This window comes from Otolemur garnettii, unplaced genomic scaffold, assembly GCF_000181295.1.
Source record: "Otolemur garnettii isolate 467f Iridium unplaced genomic scaffold, OtoGar3 scaffold00115, whole genome shotgun sequence".
Classification (NCBI taxonomy): Eukaryota; Metazoa; Chordata; class Mammalia; order Primates; family Galagidae; genus Otolemur; species Otolemur garnettii.
In genome coordinates, this window is record NW_003852510.1 from 6,847,813 (window position 1) to 6,864,692 (window position 16,880).

At 38.5% G+C, this 16,880-nt stretch overlaps 1 protein-coding gene across 1 annotated transcript in view; it reads right to left on the bottom strand.

Moving 5' to 3' along the window:
- Positions 1-16,880, bottom strand: part of COG6 (component of oligomeric golgi complex 6) — an 81,059-nt gene that overhangs the window by 55,456 nt on the left and 8,723 nt on the right. The window contains exons 3-5 of the mRNA XM_003797403.3: positions 13,049-13,120; positions 10,616-10,674; positions 1,314-1,425 (exon numbers count right to left, since the gene is read on the bottom strand). Coding sequence (XP_003797451.1) covers positions 1,314-1,425; positions 10,616-10,674; positions 13,049-13,120 — 243 coding nt within the window. The remainder of the gene's footprint in view (positions 1-1,313; positions 1,426-10,615; positions 10,675-13,048; positions 13,121-16,880) is intronic.

Below are 16,880 nucleotides of genomic sequence, written 5' to 3' on the forward strand. Positions count from 1 at the left end.
AAAAAAAAAAAAAAAAAAAAAAAACATATCAAATGTGCTAAGTTCCTCAAACCACAAAGGCAGTACATACTAATAAGAAATGCCTTCAGCAATTCTCTCGCCTCCCTACTCCCAAATGGCTAGTTCCATTCCAGCCAAGGTATTAAAAGTGTATGTACTAAGAAATGCTCAGGGAGACTCTTCCCCCACCTCAATAACCCTCTGGCCCTCTGATCTCAGAATGAGAACATAAGGCTAAAGTTTATATCTCCTCCAAGTTAGGAGACCACAAGATTACCTTCTGGAAAAACTGAATGTCTTCAAAGAAACAAACAACTTTTCCTTGTGATTTATCATTTCGAGAGGTTTTGTTCTTTTGTCAGTTTGGAAAAAGTGGCACAGCTTTAAAAATTAATCAGAAAAAAAGATAAGCAATTTCCAACTCCAGGAAAGGCAAGAAATTATAAAAGAAAGAATAATTACTGTAATGTCACAATATAAAAAAAAGGAAATGTGACCTAGCAGTACTACAAATTACGGAGGAGATAAAGAGAATGTGCATATTGTTTGTTTTAGGGGGAGGGAGGAAGGAGGCTAAGAGGCTAAATCCTATTTCATGATAGGAAATCAACAAAAAAGAGTTTAACATAGATAAGCAAAGCATATTTATTTTAACTAAAGATCTAGAATACATAACTTACAAAAGCAGCAATTAACAAGATGGAAATGTCTGCCACAGGGCCCAGCTGTGAGGAGTGACGAAGAGGTGCATGCTTGCTTTATACGCTTTGTGGTACACTCTGAGTTTTGTTTTTTTAAAAAGGACATGTACTGATTGTGTATATAATTTGGAATGGCTACATCAAACTGGTTTGCCGTAATGTACACAGTTATGATCTAATTTAAAAAAAAAGATAACGAGCTCTAGCAGGAGCCCTTGTACACACCATAATTTCCAAGTAGTACACGAAAAATATTTCTGGATAGCTGTAACAACTGTAATGTGATAGGAAAATATCTACTATTTTATCAAGTACAAAAGAACAAATTCTGCTAAGAGCTACCGTGGTTTGTTTTCTACCTTCATAATTAGAGGAAAGTCTAATTTTTCAATTACAGTGAACATAAAGATATTTTTTCACACCAAAAGAAAAGGTCATATATTACTCTGAAAAAATAAAAGTTAAATAAAATATTTCTCTTAACTTCCAAATTTAAAAATACTTTCAGATAAGAACTTTTATAAATCATAAAATAAAGCCTAAAAACGCAATTTCTCTATTACCATCTGTAACTTCTACATTTTAAATGATTGTAACACAAAGCAGGAATACCTCAGTAATAGGTCCTTCTTTAGCACCTCGAAGAAGACCCATTTCATCAGATGTCAGCTGGAACTTGGATAAGAAGGCATCTGCAACTTGTGCTCTTATTTCTACTCTTTGGCTAGAAGGAAAAAAAAGCACTAAAAGGAAAGCATGCTGTGCACTTGCACAGCTTTAAAACTAATTATATTTTAGACATAGTTTTTTAAAACAAAGGTGTGACAGATTATTTCTATCTCAAATACTGGAAGCTCGTCAGGCAAGTAGGTGATACAATTAGCTAATATTTTCCACCTCAGATACTTGCACACAATAAAAGGAGTTGATCATTACAACAAAGAAGAAATAAGTAAAAAACAGTCCGTGCATTTCAAATCTTCAGTTATTTACAAGAACTTAAACAGTTTATTTACATTTTTATGGGGGAGAAACATGAACCTATTTTCAACCTATTTTCTAGTTGCTAAAAAATCCTAGACCTTCAACGTTTCCACATGAAGTACACATCAAAGTGTACTTCAAAAGTCAAGTCTACCAGCATTTTAATTTTAGGATAGAAAGAGAAGTCAAGAACTCCTTTCCTAATTCTTCAAATTGATAAAGTCAGTTCTCCATTTTGGTCTTCCCCACTTTTTCTATATAATATGGTAATAAAAACAATCTTTTAAAATTATATTACCTGAATGCCACCTATGTAGACTAGGGACTAGGCAGGATTGTTACCTAAAGGCAAGTCAGAAACACGAACTACCTGAACGGCAACTCAACATTCTTGGTTTCTGTGCCTGAGATCTAAAGATATGTAAATAAAATCATAAAAGTATTTCACTACTACTATCTTTAGGGTAGTAATATTCCACAAACAATATTCAAATTAGAATGAACAAAGACAAACAACTCTATTTATATAGAGGGTACAATGTACCTGCCATCTTTGTTTCTGTTGTACCTTTGACTTGGGAAGGTTTAAATTCAGAGTCAGAAGTCCCTGCTATAAAAGAAACTTATAAAGTAAATGTCCTTGTGGCAGTAACAGTCGGTGCATCTCAAAATGATGAAGTAAATCACCTTGTTAAGTCCACACAGATTTAAATGTACTATGTTCTTTTTTTTTTTCTTTTTTTGAGACAGAGTCTCATTATGTCACCCCTGGTAGAGTGCCGTTGCATCACAGCTCACAGCAACCTCCAACTCTTGGGCGTACGGGATTCTCTGCCTCAGCCTCCCAAGTAGCTGGGACTACAGGTGCCCGCCACAATGCCTGGCTATTTTTTTGTTGTAGTTGTCATTGTTTGTTTAGCTGGCCTGGGCTGAGTTCAAACCTACTACCCCAGGTATGTGGCTGGCACTATAACCACTGTGCTATGGGTGCCAAGCCTAAAGTAGTATGTTCTTAATCACTCATTGCTGAAATCTCATAGTCACCTTGATATTTGTCTGTTTCTGCTTTGCTGCCTGTGCTTTGAGATCTTATTCAAAAAACACTCGCCTAGTCCAATTTCATGAAGGCTTTCCCCTGTGTCTGTCTTCTAGTAGTTTCACTGTTTTGGATCTTCTGCTTCAGTCTTTAATCTAATTTGAGCTTGTTTATATATATATGGTGAGGTAAAGGTCTAGTTTCATTCTTCTGCACATGGCTATCCAGTGTTCCAAACATTTACTAAAGAGACTATCCTTATCCCAAAGTGTGTTCTAGGCACCTTTTTAAAAAATCTGTTGGCTGTAAAAAGATGACTTTATTTCTCAGTTCTCTACACTATTCCACTGATTTATGTGTCTGCTTTTATGCCAGTCCCATTCTGTTCTGGTTACTACTACTTAGTAGCATATGTTAAAGTCAAGTAGTATGATACCTTCAGCTTAGTTCTTTTTGCTCAAAACTGTTCTGGCTATCCAGCTTTTTTTTTTTTTTTTTTTTGAGACAGAGTCTCACTTCATTGCCCTTGGTAGAATACCGTGGCAACCTTCAGCTGTTGGGCTTAGGTGATTTTCTTGCCGCAGCCTCCCAAGTAGCTGGAACTACAGGCACTCGCCACAACGCCCGGCTATTTTTTGTTGCAGTTTGGCCAGGCCAGGTTTGAACCTGACACCCTGGGTGTATGGGGCCGGTGCCCTACTCACTAAGCCACAGACAACCCCCCGAATTTTAATTTTTTTTAACTTTTCAAATTTTGGAGAAAAACATCATTGGCATTTTCATAGAGATTGCAATGAATTTGAGGATCATTTTGGGTCATGGGCATTTTAATAATATTAATTCTTCTGATCCATGAACATGAGATATCTTTCCATTTATTTGTATCTTCTTCAATTTCTTTGATCAATGTTTCATAGTTTTCATTATAGAAATCTTTCACCTCACTTGTTAAGTTTAGCCCCAGTATTGTGTTATATTTGTAGCTATTGTAAATGGAATTGTTTTTCTGATTTTTTTTTCAGACTGTTTGCTATTGGCATATAGAACCACTATTAAGTTCTGTTATGTTGATTTTTTTTTTTTTTTTTGCCGGGCTGGGTTTGAAGCCACCACCTCCGATATATGGGGCCAGGGTCCTACTCCTTTGAGTCACAGGTGCCACCCATGTTATGTTGATTTTGTATTTTACAACCTTACTAAATTCATTCAGTCCTATAGTTCTACAGTTTTTTTTGGTGAAGCCTTTAGGGTTTTCTATGCATCAGATTAAAAAGCTTCTGTGCAGCTAAGGAAACAATGAAATTACACACTCAAGAGACAACCTGCAGAATGGGAGAAAGTATTTACAAACTGTATCTCTGACAAGGGGCTAGTATCCAGAATATATGAAGAACTCAAATTATTCAACAGCAAAAAACAGTCTGATTTTAAAATCAGCAAAAGGCCTAAAAAAGACATTTCTCAAACAAGACATACAAGTGCCAACAGATGTATGAAAGACTTTTCAACATGATCATGAGGGAAATGCAAATCAAAGCCACAATGAGCCATCACCTCACCCCAGTTAGAATGGCTACTATCAAAAAGACAAAAATAACAAATATGAACAAAAATGGGAAAAAGGAATTAAACACAAAGAAAGGGGAACTAACTCTTAAACACCATTGGTGACAATGTCAATTAATACAGCCATTATGGAAAATGACTTGGAGATTCCTCAAAAAATTAAAATAGAACTACCATGTGATCCAGCAATCCCACTGCTAGATACACATGCAAAGGAAATAACAACAGTGTTTCACCCACACTCCCATGTTCACTGCAGTGCTATCCACAACAGGCAAAGTATGCAGTCAACCTAAACGACTGCGCCTAGAGCTGAATAAATGAAAACAATGTGCCATCTACACACGCATAGTGGAATACTCTTCAGCCATACGACAGAATGAAATCCTGTCATTTGCAGCAACATGGATGAACCCAGAGGCATTATGAAATGAAATAAGCCAGACACAGAAACTCAAATACTGCTTGATGTTATTCTCATGCATGGAATCTAAAAAAGGTGTTGCCATGAAAGCAGAGTAGAGCAGTGGTTACCAGAGGCTGGGGAGGGGAGGAGGAAGAAGGGGGCTGAGAGAAGAAAGTCAATGGGTACAAAACGTAGAGTTAGATGGGGGTTACGAGTAAGCTCTGGTGTCTATTACACGGGGGTGGGGGGGGTGGGGGGGGTGTGACTATAGCAAAGAACAATGTAGGGGTGTCTCAAGACAGCTGAAAGAGGACAGTTTGGATGCTGTCACCACAAACAAACAATAAATGTTTAAAGTGATGGATAGGGATTTTAGAATAATTTTTTCATTTTATCAATCTCCACTTCTAAGTACAGAGAATGCAAAAGGCAAGGAGCAGAACTCCACAGAAAGGTCTGGGCAAGAATGTGGAAATTATAGATGTAAACAAGCATCAGGAGAAACTTGCTCGGCAGAGGCCCAGCAGGCTGCTGCTCATCATCCCAGTGCAACTGCTGTCCTGGGACCCTCAGTGAAGGGGACCAAACGAAAAGTATCTGTCAAGGATAACGAAGAGTTCTGCCCAAAGAAGGAAGCAGAGTATAATGATAGCCCAAAACCTCAGAAGGCAAACTAACTTCTGAGAAAGTCTGGAGCCTCAAAGGGGAAAAATAAACACCAGCAGCCAGTCTTCTGCCTGTACAACAAGAAGACCTGGACAATGACACAGGAAATGCCTTGCCAATAAGGCACTGCCTTTTAAACTTTTTTTGCTATGTGGGCGTGGTGGCTCACCTGTAATCCCAGTACTCTGGGAGGCCAAGGCGGGTGGATTGCCTGAGAATACAGGTTCAAGACCTGCCCAAGCCACAGTGAGACCTCTGTCTCTAAAAAAAAAAAAAAAATAGCCAGGCGTTGTGGTGGGCACCTGTAGTCCCAGCTAATGGGAAGGCTGAGGCAAGAGAATCACTTGAGCCCAAGAGTTTAAGGTTGCTGTGAGCTGGGACGCCACAACACTCTACCAAGGGTGACAAAGTGAGACTGCGTCTCAAAATAAATAAAAAAAACCTCAGAAGGTGGTACCAATTCTTCCATTTGCCACCAAACTGCCACCAGTTAACTAACCTGCTTCACCAGGTCACTGTACAGGCCTGGTGCCAGCAATTAATTACAGCTGAGCACCAAAAGCCAAAAATTAGATGTATATAAGCAACTGTGTATGCACACTCATCCAAATCAAAAGGATATTCCTGGGACTCCCGTAGCTCAGTGGTTGGGGTGCCAGCCACATGCTCCAGGGCTGGTAGGTTCAAACCTGACCCCAGCCTGCTGAAACAAAAAAACATAGCTGGGCATTGTAGTGGGCACCTGTAGTCCCAGCTATCAGGGAGGCTGAGGCTAGAGAATCATTTGAGCCCCAGAGTTTGAGGTTGCTGTGAGCTATGATGCTATAGCTCTCTACAAGGATGACAAAGTGAAACTCTGTTTCAATTAAAAAAACAAAAAAACAGGATATTCCCGGCACAGTAACAGAGGCCAAGATCCAAAAATCATTAAAAAGAAAATCAAATTGTCCCTGAGAAGTTCAGAGCAAAGGACGTGTCCTGATCACCGGGTGCTGATGCCCCTGCACTAGGCCTCCCGGGGGAGGGGGCTGCCTGTCCTGAAGTCTGTCTCTCTTCTTAGGGAGTTAATACAGCTGCAGTGACTTCTGCCCCAGAGGCTATGTTGGCCTCCTGGGCCAGAATTGCAGCAAGGGCTGGGTTGTCTACCGCGGCAGTGGCACCTCCACAGGACTGTGATGTCAGGCAGCATGTGGGCCATGGGAAATGTCTCCCTGCAGACGCAGATGGTTAAGTCCACCTCCAGTTTCATACTGGACAAGCCTGGGGTCCCGAAAAGCAGGAAGGGAAGGTAAACACACTCTTCTTGCTTCCTGCCTACAACATTCCACCCCTACATCCTGAAGACATGTGCCTCTAATGTGTGCACAGGAATAAGGTATTAATAACATGTCTCTAGTGGGAATGGAATACCAGAAAACAGGGGACATCTATGATTGTAATTAGGGCAGAAAGGTTCAACGAGTCAATTCCACGATGCTACTGACAGTTGAACTCTGGTCCTCTCCACACCTGCTCATAGGCCCTGCAGCCTGATGGGTTACAGATGTCACCCTCAGACTCCTAGAGTGACCTGCTGCTCCATGGCTTGGAACACAGAGATGCTTATGTTTAAAAATGGAAAACATTTCACAAATTACCATTGATTCAAATTAATAAGAAGAAAAAGTCATTCATATTCAAAGTTTTCCTAATAACCTGAGACTTCCATGGTTTGACCCAAGGATAAAAACACTAAGCACTTTGTCTGTATTATTTCCACTTACAACTGTTTCATTTATTTCTGTTTAAAATGTTTAAGGTTGCTTCTCATTCATAAAAACATAATAAATGTGACTATAAAATAATTCATCCATTGTGCTTAGGGAACCATATTCATTACATGCCAAGTATTGTTAAAGTTCTCAAATCAAAAGATTAAGCCAAAAAGTATGATTTTCTTTTAAATGATTCACTTGTTTTTAAAACCACTTTACTGACGTTATGATTGATATGCAGAAAGATTTCTTTCTTATAGAAATAAGAAAAATATAAAGCTGCATATATTCAGTGTAGTTTTTTGTGTACTTCCTAATTTATGGTTCTTTGAGTCTTGCAAAGCTTTGCTGGTTTTCCACTTGTCTTGTGTTTTCATGGCAGTTTCTGATACTGTTTTATTATTAAGAGCAGGGAATTCTTTACCCTCCTATGAAGATATAAAAAAGTAACACACTGAAAGGAGTGGTAGAGTTGGAAAATTTGTAACTGTCATTTTATAGATTTAATAGGTTTGGGCAGGAATCCTCAACAAATGGTAAAACAAAAAGGAAAGTCCATTGGGAAGCAGGATATGTTTGTGGTCTCACAGTGTTGTTTCCTCGAAATCTGTGAGTTGTTAGTGGTCAGAATTTTTCATTATAATAAATATGCATTTATATCTTCTTGCTTCTGCATTATTAATTTTAATTTTGTTTTCTTTTTTAGCATGTTCCATATTTTCACTGGATTGGTCACGCTTCTATTTCCTTCCCCCTCTTCCTTTGTTAATTTGGGAATTTTACTTTTCTTTCTGATTTTGTTTATCGATAGTTTCCCATTTCATTTTTATTTTTATTTTTATTTATATATATATTTTTTGTAGTTTTTGGCCAAGGCTGGATTTCAACCTGCCACCTCTGGCATATGGGGCCAGCACCTTACTCCTTTGAGCCACAGGCACCACCCTAGTTTCCCATTTCTAACACATTTAAATAAACTTAAATTTCTCTCTATACAAAATAAAAGTGAAGTGATAGATATAGCAATTAGCCCGAATCACTACAGAATATATACATGCATTGAAACATCACCGTTGTACCCAATAAATGTTAAACTATGTAACCACAATAAATAAAAGCTTAATGAAAAAAAAGCTAAAGTTATCTTAACAGGTTTTGTTTTATACTGTTAGATAAAGCTCTGATCATTGCACAGATTTAAAACAATTACAAAATTTCATAAAATTCTGGAGATAATACAAATTAACCACTTCAACTAACAAACTTTTATGGAGTTTGATTTTTTTAATCTACCTTTAGAATCAATTTATTAAGCACAAGGAAAATTAATCTCTTTAGCCTAACATTTCACTTTGTTCTAGCCAAAACTAGTATTACATCCTTTGATTATATCCCTTAATCATTATAATTCATTCCAAATAATAGGACTGCCTAAATCTGAATTCACAAGATGAAGACGCAACCACAAGCTCTACAGTTACAAAAGAGATGGTACAAAAGTATTCTTAGGCCAGGCACAGCGGCTCACACCTGTAACCCCAGCACTCTGAGAGGCCCAGGCAGGAAGATCACTTGAGGGCAGGAGTTCCCCTTGAGGTCAGCAGTTTGAGACCAGACTGAGCAAGAATAAATGAGACACCCATCTCTACTAAAAAAAAAAAAAAAAGATAGCCAGGCAGGGTACAGGGCACCTGTAGTCCCAGATACTTCAGTGACTTGTGAGGCTAAAGCAGGGGATCACTTGAACCCAGCAGCTCAAGGATGCTGTGAGCTAGGCTAACACCATGGCACTCTAGTCTGGGTGTCAAAGTGAGACTATGTCTCAAAGGAAAAAAAACAAAAAATGTACATTTTAAACTATTACCAGAAACTAAAACAAAGGCTGCACAAAATAATATTTAGCCAAGCTATTTTTTATTTGATTTTATCCTAACTCACTTTTTAAAGCTAGTTATGATCTGCTGAAGTAATTTTACAACCTACTGGTCTTGATCTGAAATCTGAAAAACATTAGTCTCATCAGGATTGACAAATTTTTTCTCTAAAGTCTAGGTAGTAAATATTTTAGGCTTTGCAGGCCTAAAATATGGTCTCTGTTGTAAATACACTATTCTGCAACAGTAGGGTAAAAGAAGCCATAGACAGCATATAAACACATAAGCGTGGCTGTATTCCAATAAAACTTTATTCATAAAAACAAGTAGCAACCTGGATGATATGTGGCTGTAGTCTCTGGTCTGAGCTACTCTATAGTGAGCAGTTATGGTAGTAATATCTCCACATTACTGATATAACACCTAGAATACTCAAACATTTATGTGATATACCCAACTACCTGGCAGTACATAGATGCTGCCTCACTGTACAATGCTGACCCTTTTCAACATTACTCTGGACACGAGAGATGCACTGTTAATTAGTTTTACCTTACTGTTAATGAGTTTTCACAACATTTAATACAATACTTACACTCATCCACATTGTACTTACCTTCACTCAGTCAACAAATAGAATACCTACTTGTGTAAACTATAGGAAAATGTATACAGTTTTAATTACAATTATACCAGAGGGGATTAATCATAGTTCAAAAAGAAAGATAGTGATTGTGAAAAAAATAGTAATACTGAAATTACTAATAATCTGAAAACATTTACATTTTATTTATTTATTTACTTTTTTGAAACAGAGTCTTACTTTGTCACCCTTGGTAGAGAGCCGTGGCATCACAGTTCACAGCAACCTCAAACTCTTGGGCTCAAGTGATCCTCCTGTCTCAGCTTCCTGAGTAGCTGGGACTATAGGCATCCTTCACAATGCCTGGCTAAATTGAGACAGAGTCTCACTCTTGCTCAGGCTGCTCTCAAACTAGTGAGCTCAGGCAATCCGCCCGCTTCGGCCTCCCAGAGTGCTAGCATTACAGGTGTGAGCCACCTCGCCCGGCCTTAACATTTACATTTTAAAAAGCCATCAATTCTGGCTCAGCGCCTGTAGCTCAGCGGTTAGGGTGCCAGCCACATACACCAGAGCTGGAAGGTTCGAACTCAGCCCAGACCTGCCAAACAACAATGACAACTACAACCACAAAACAGCTGGGCATTGTGACGAGCACCTATAGTCCCAGTTACTTGGGAGGCTGAGGCAAGAGAATTGTTTAAGCCCAAGAGTCTAAGGTTGCTGTGAGCTGTGATGCCATGGCACTCTACCGAGGGTGACATAGTAAGATTCTGTCTCAAAAAAAAAAAGCCATCATTTCTGAACTCCACAGCAAATAATAAATAACACAATATCACCTCTATTCCAAAGAAAGAATAATCTCTCTACCTCAATATCAATTTTAATACTCCTAAACTACTGTTTCATGTTTAAGTTACTACTGGATAATAGCTTATGTCTTATACCCATTTTGAACCATGTTTTTTATTCTGTTTTAAATAATCTGTAATTTTCTTTCTACTTAATCTCCAAATTATTGAAGAGGTAACTATGAAGAAAAACTTACCTTTCCGATTGAAGCTTAGTGGTTTTTACTATTAAATCTTGAGTCTGTTCCTTTGCTGCCTAAAATTATAAACATATCTAACATCAGCATATTCCAATTTTATTACATACCAGAAAACAAACAGTAGCACTTGCTGAAGTTCAAAGCAAATGAGTTCATTCTACAGAACTCAAAAATTCAAAAATGACCCAAGTAAATGCAATAGATAGATGTTTCAAGGTTCACACACTACCTTAATTAGAGGAACCACTTGGATTTCTCAGTATACACACAATTCTAAGGCTTATAAGAATGGAAAAGGGATCCGGGTGCTGACTGAAGAAATGAATAGCTCATGATGCTTTTAAGTGCAATAGAAGCAATGAAAGAGTAGGTTAAGGACAATAAACATGTCTTCAATTATGAATGTGCTGAACTGAAATATTCCAAATGGGGTAGGTGCTACGTGAGGTCACTGAAATGCTGGTGTGAACTCAACAGGAATGCCTGAGATGTAGCTAACAGGTTGAGAGTTGGAATATAACAAACTATGTGCCATAGAGAGTGCTGGTGAAAACTAGAGATAGCCCCAGGACTGTTTCTGACTAAGTTTCATACAAAGCAATGCTCCCTTCCACAAGCCAGAGCTGAAAGGATGAGGAGGGAAAACTTGATGGAAAAGCATCTGTCCAAAGATTAGCCAAAGATTTATGAAGTGAATTTAAACAAATGACAAGTGCAGCAAAGGAGATTCTTTCTCCAAGACCTGAACTGGAAAATATAACAGAAACAAGGCAGTAAGCAAGGAGAAGACAAGACAGTGGTCCTGAGGTGGGGAGAAACACAGCATCCACGCCTTCAAGGGATATGAAATGAGCCAGACTTATGTATAAATTAAGTTACTGATAGACAAAAACACATAAAATATAGGGTTAGTCAGCCTATTGAAGAGGAAATACTAGAGCAAACACCTGAAGATACCGGGATGTTTTCATGCTAGAACTTCACAATAAAGAGCCAAGCTAAGGTTTCTGAAGCTGCCTTAGAGCTATATGCACCCAGTTCTGAGTCCTCAGGTTGCCAGAGAAACTATTTTATTGTTTCCCAGGCATCCTGTTAACAGAGCCCCAACCTCCACCACCAGTGAAGCTATTCTGAGTCTGTGTTCCTTGCAGCCAAATTACAGGCTTAGCAAATAGATTTCCTGAGAAAAGAGACTTAAACCTAAAGGTAAGGCATTACTAACTTTTAAGGAATAGAACTGAACAAGACAGCTCCCAAGATATTCTTTCAGAATGGTTAGACTTCAAATCCAGTAACTTCTTCAAATGCTTATGTTTCCTAATTTCATTTTGCTTTCAAGTTCCATTTCCACCTTTGTACAGACAAATGATTTGTCCTAGAATCACTGTGGCTGTCAGTGGTTCCAGGAGAATCTCAAGAAATGTAAGTATGCTTGGTAATAAACTATATGAAAATAGAAGACATACCCCAATTGACCCTTGGGGGGGAGCCTGTTCCACACACAGTTTCAGAATTAGATGAATGAAGGTGTAATTAGGCCAAATCCTGATTCTACAGCCAAACTAGAAGTTTAGGATTGCCTTAATAAACTGATCTAAAATTATACATATTTTCCCGGGACTTTATTAGGCTAAGCAGGAATGGAATTTATCTGGGTTTTTAGCAGGCACAGCTTTAGTATGAACTTATTTGTAAGGCTTAATACTAAAAAATTCATTCCTGCTAGACTTCTGGGATATTACAGGATTGAAAGATTCAAAATTCTACACAACTACCTCTCTACTGACTAAACCAAAATATGAAGTTAACTGAATAATATAAATAAACCATCCCCCAAAGAAACACAAAGATAGGTGGCGCCTGTGGCTCAAAAGGGTAGGGCACTGGTCCCATATGCTGGAGGTGGCAGGTTCAAACCCAGCCCCGGCCAAAAAAAAACAAAAGAAAAAAAGAAACACAAAGATAGTTACAGTTTTAAAAAACAAGCATATTTATATTCAAACTTCCTATGGGTATGATGTATTAAATGAATGAACAAAATGTACATCCATACATTTTGTAGACCTAACAATTTTATTTATTTATTTATTTTTTTGAGACAGAGCCTCAAGCTATCCCCCTGGGTAGAGTGCCATGGCATAACAGCTCATAGCAACCTCCAACTCCTGGGCTCAAGCGAGTCTCCTGCCTCAGCCTCCCAAGTAGCTGGGACCACAGGCGTCAGCCACGATGCCCGGCTATTTTTTGGTTGCAGCCATCATTGTTGTTTTGGCAGGCCTGGGCTGGATTCAAACCCGCCACCTTAGGTGTATGTGGCTGGCACCTTAGCCACTTGAGCCACAGGCGCTGAGCCCTATCTAACAATTTTCAAAAGCATCTTTGTGTAATAGTAGGAGCTATGTTAAAATGTAGACATTATATAATTAATACCTGTAGCCGATTTGTCATATCTTGACAACAATTGCTCATTGCTTGAACATCTTCACTTATGCTTTTAAGTTCCTAAAAAGAAAAAAATAACATCAGATACTATAAATACCCTAAGATGAAGTTTCTCTCCACAAAATCCTTGTTCTAGTACCCTGGTTATTTTCGTCAAAGCATGACAAGAGATCGCATATTTAAGATTGGATATGATTAAAAAGAGTGACATCAACTTTAGAAAAGATGTAAAGAAAGCAGACCATTCCTTTAGGGTACGACAATAGGGAAACTCAAATGCTTTAAAAACATGAATACTTCTTTATTCAATAATTCTAATAAGAATTTGTCCTAGGGAATTAATATGGTAAGTGTACAACAATATACACAAAGATGATCAACAGAACTGCCCAGAACATGACTATATTAATGTACACAGCTATGATTTAATATAAAAATAAAATAAAATAAAGATAAGGAAAAAAAAAGAACTGCCCAGAACAAATGGAAAATGTGAAATGTTTCCAATCACACAAGAGAAATCTGTGCCTACATTAATTACATATAATTATATGTGGACATATACGTGTTTATGGAAATATAGCCACGTAAGGTTTAAGACATCATAAATAACAATAATATATATACTATCTCCTGATTTTTTTTTTAGAAGAAACACCTATTTATGTACAGAAAAAGAAAAGGCAGGCCATACAATAAAATACTGAGTAGAGTTATTTCCAGGTGATAGATCATAGGTAATTTTTTCTATTTCTGACATTATTTTCTATCTTTTCTATAATGAATTATTTGTAAATTCTAATCAATAAAAACAATCAAATGTAAAAACTAAACTAACATTTCCACCTTCAGCTCCTTCAATAGACACATGAATTTAAATGGTCCCTAAATTCTATTATTTATATCCCCTTAACGGATACGTCTTATCCACTTCCTTTTTTACCACTCAAACAGCTACTACTCTCATTCAGGGCAATTGTTCTCTCCTACACGGATTAACAAAAGGTATTGTATTACTCCTAACAGCCTACTGCTCCAATATTAATGGATAAGGGAACTTTGGTAGTGAAAAAAAAAAAAAAAACATATATATGTATACACCAATGGCCATTCATCCTATGACCTTGATGAATTATCTTATTTTTTTGTGGTTTGTACATTTCTTTCTATTTTGTATATTCATAATCATGTTGTCTGTATAAAATGACAGTAATATTTCATATTTTCACTTCCTCCGATTAACAACGGCCATATCAACCATCTATTCAATAGCTAATGTACGATAGTTGCCCAAAAGATAATTATTTTGGAGTGTAACCCTGAATTCGTTCCTCAGAAATACTTTAGAAAAATGCTAGTTTGGGAGGAGAGCTCAAATGCCAGTAGCCTACCCATTCCTCTAGGTATAAGCATACCTTGAAGAAAGTGCAGATTTAGTTTCAGACAACCACAATAAAGCAACTATTGCAATAAAGTGAGTCATACACATGTTTTTGGTTTCCTGGTTCATATAAAGGTTATGTTTACACTTTATCATTAAGTAGTCTATTAAGCATGCGAAATCATTATATATATAGAAAACAATGTATATGCTTTAATTAAAAAATGCTAATGATCACCTGGAGAAAAAAAAAAAAAGTCCTAAAATAGGTCTCCCAGGCTCTACCTCCAGCATCTCCAAACCTTTCTCTACTCTTTACTAAAGTTAATGCTTTAATATAAAAATATGATCATATCACAAGATGACAACTGGGTTTGCACTACTATCTACTAAGGTAGGGAAGTTTCAGGGGTAGACAGGGTCTTACTGCTGTCCCTGTCAACACAGAGCTCAGACCTTCAAAAAACATGGCAGTTTAATGAGGTCAAGAGATAAGAAAACAGTCAACAGAGCTATAAACAAAATATGAGGACAAAGTATGATTAGGAAATCATTTACGAGAACAAGAATTAAGACAAGAATTCTTCTAGAATTAAGAGTTTGTTTCCCTTCTCTTAACAAAGTAATTCTGAATTATAAAAAGTATACCACCAAGTATTTTCAAACAAGAATTCTTCTAGAATTAAGAGTTTGTTTCCCTTCTCTCAACAAAGTAATTCTGAATTATAAAAAGTATACCACCAAGTATTTTCAAACGCTACTCTATATCTTACTATAAATAAGACATATATCGAATATTAAACTTAACATTAAATATTAAGTCCTAAACTGCTTTGAGATAAACAATAAAAGATGCATGATTTCAAAATATCAATTAATATCAGCAACAACCAGACACCTAAGCAAACTAATCTCACTATTTCCTTAAATTTCATTGTATAACCTTTAAAGAATGAGCTGCAGTATTATCTGCCAGTTAGATTAAGAATAATTACTCCTATCGTAATACACTTTAGCTACCATAACGCAATGAATGGATTTAATTAATTAATAAATTATCCCTCTTAGTATATGACTTAAATGCAGGGCTTGGCTAAAATATAATTCAAGAACGCTTATATTTCTGGAAAAGTCTTTATTTGAATTTACATTGAATTTTCCCCATAATTAAAATTACAGGTTGTAAAATACAATCAGTATATGATAAACTTAAAAAAAAACAAAACTTTTATTATAAAAACTTTTTGAGGAAGGAACCAGGGGTGGGAGGTGGGGAGAGTAGACACAGAGGGCATGTGCAGCCACTGGCTGCCCGAGCAGGCACCAGGGTCCCAGCATGACGCACAAGGGACACAAGGGACAGTCCACTACACTGGGGGGCAGTGGGTGCTGGAGGGGTTGGTGCCGTGACCTGGGGGACAAGGGGGACTGACGCCTCCTTCCCCTCCTCTCCTCTCTGTCCCAGAGATACTGGGTCTGCTAAGACGGAGGGAGCTGATCTGAGTCCAGGGGGAGGGAATGTGCAGCCCCTCTAGGCACCAGAGGCACCAGAGGCTGCGCCAGGGGGCCCTCCACAGAGGAAGAGGTAGGCCCCAGGTCTCTCTTCTCAGGGCCCAGGCATCATGGGTCCACCATCTCCCTACTGGGCTGACTAGCCTCCCATTCCTTGCCACCCCTCCCAGAGGGAAGCTCCCACTGAAACGGGGCACTGCTGTGGGAGGAGACTAGAAGAGCTACTGAAAGAGTTTGTGGCTTTTAGGGGGATAACCCTCCTAGTAAGGAGACACTGCCCAAGGCCAGGGAGACTCCCTGGAGCCTGTTAGACCCTCATCTCCAGCTTCTGTCACTGTCACCGTTGATGATGAGGGGGCTGACACCCCTGTAGGGGTGACATGCTCACTGGGAATGAATCAGAGAATCTCGATGGAGATGGGAACCTCCACGGAGGCCGGATCCTGCTGGACCATACCAAAAAGTCATTCCTTTCTTCCCCTGGCAAAGGGGGTGCCTATCCTAGTGGGCCAAGATGTCAATGACAGGGATCAGAATTACTTCCATCAGTCTAGAGTTTGGCTATGAGGCTGCTGAGTATTCCTGGGGCCCAGGGAACTGAACCCTCTCCAGCCACTACCAGCCGTGGAGGGAGCCCAAGGTCCACAGAGCCCAGAAAATCATGTCCAAACCAGGAAATGAACAGCCCCCAAGCCCTGAGAAGTGGCTGCCCGAAGTGTAGCATTTCTGCATGAGTGACAATATACAGTCCTGGGGAAGGTGACTTTAGATGCAACCAAAAGAATGATCCTGAACTCATCGAAGGTGGGTTCTGCCCAAACATTAGGAGAAGCAACCCTGCAGATGGGGGACCCTGGGCCTCTGGAGGAGTGGGAGACTGTAGTAGGTGACAACCATAGTACAATTCCTACTCTGTCAACAAGCATG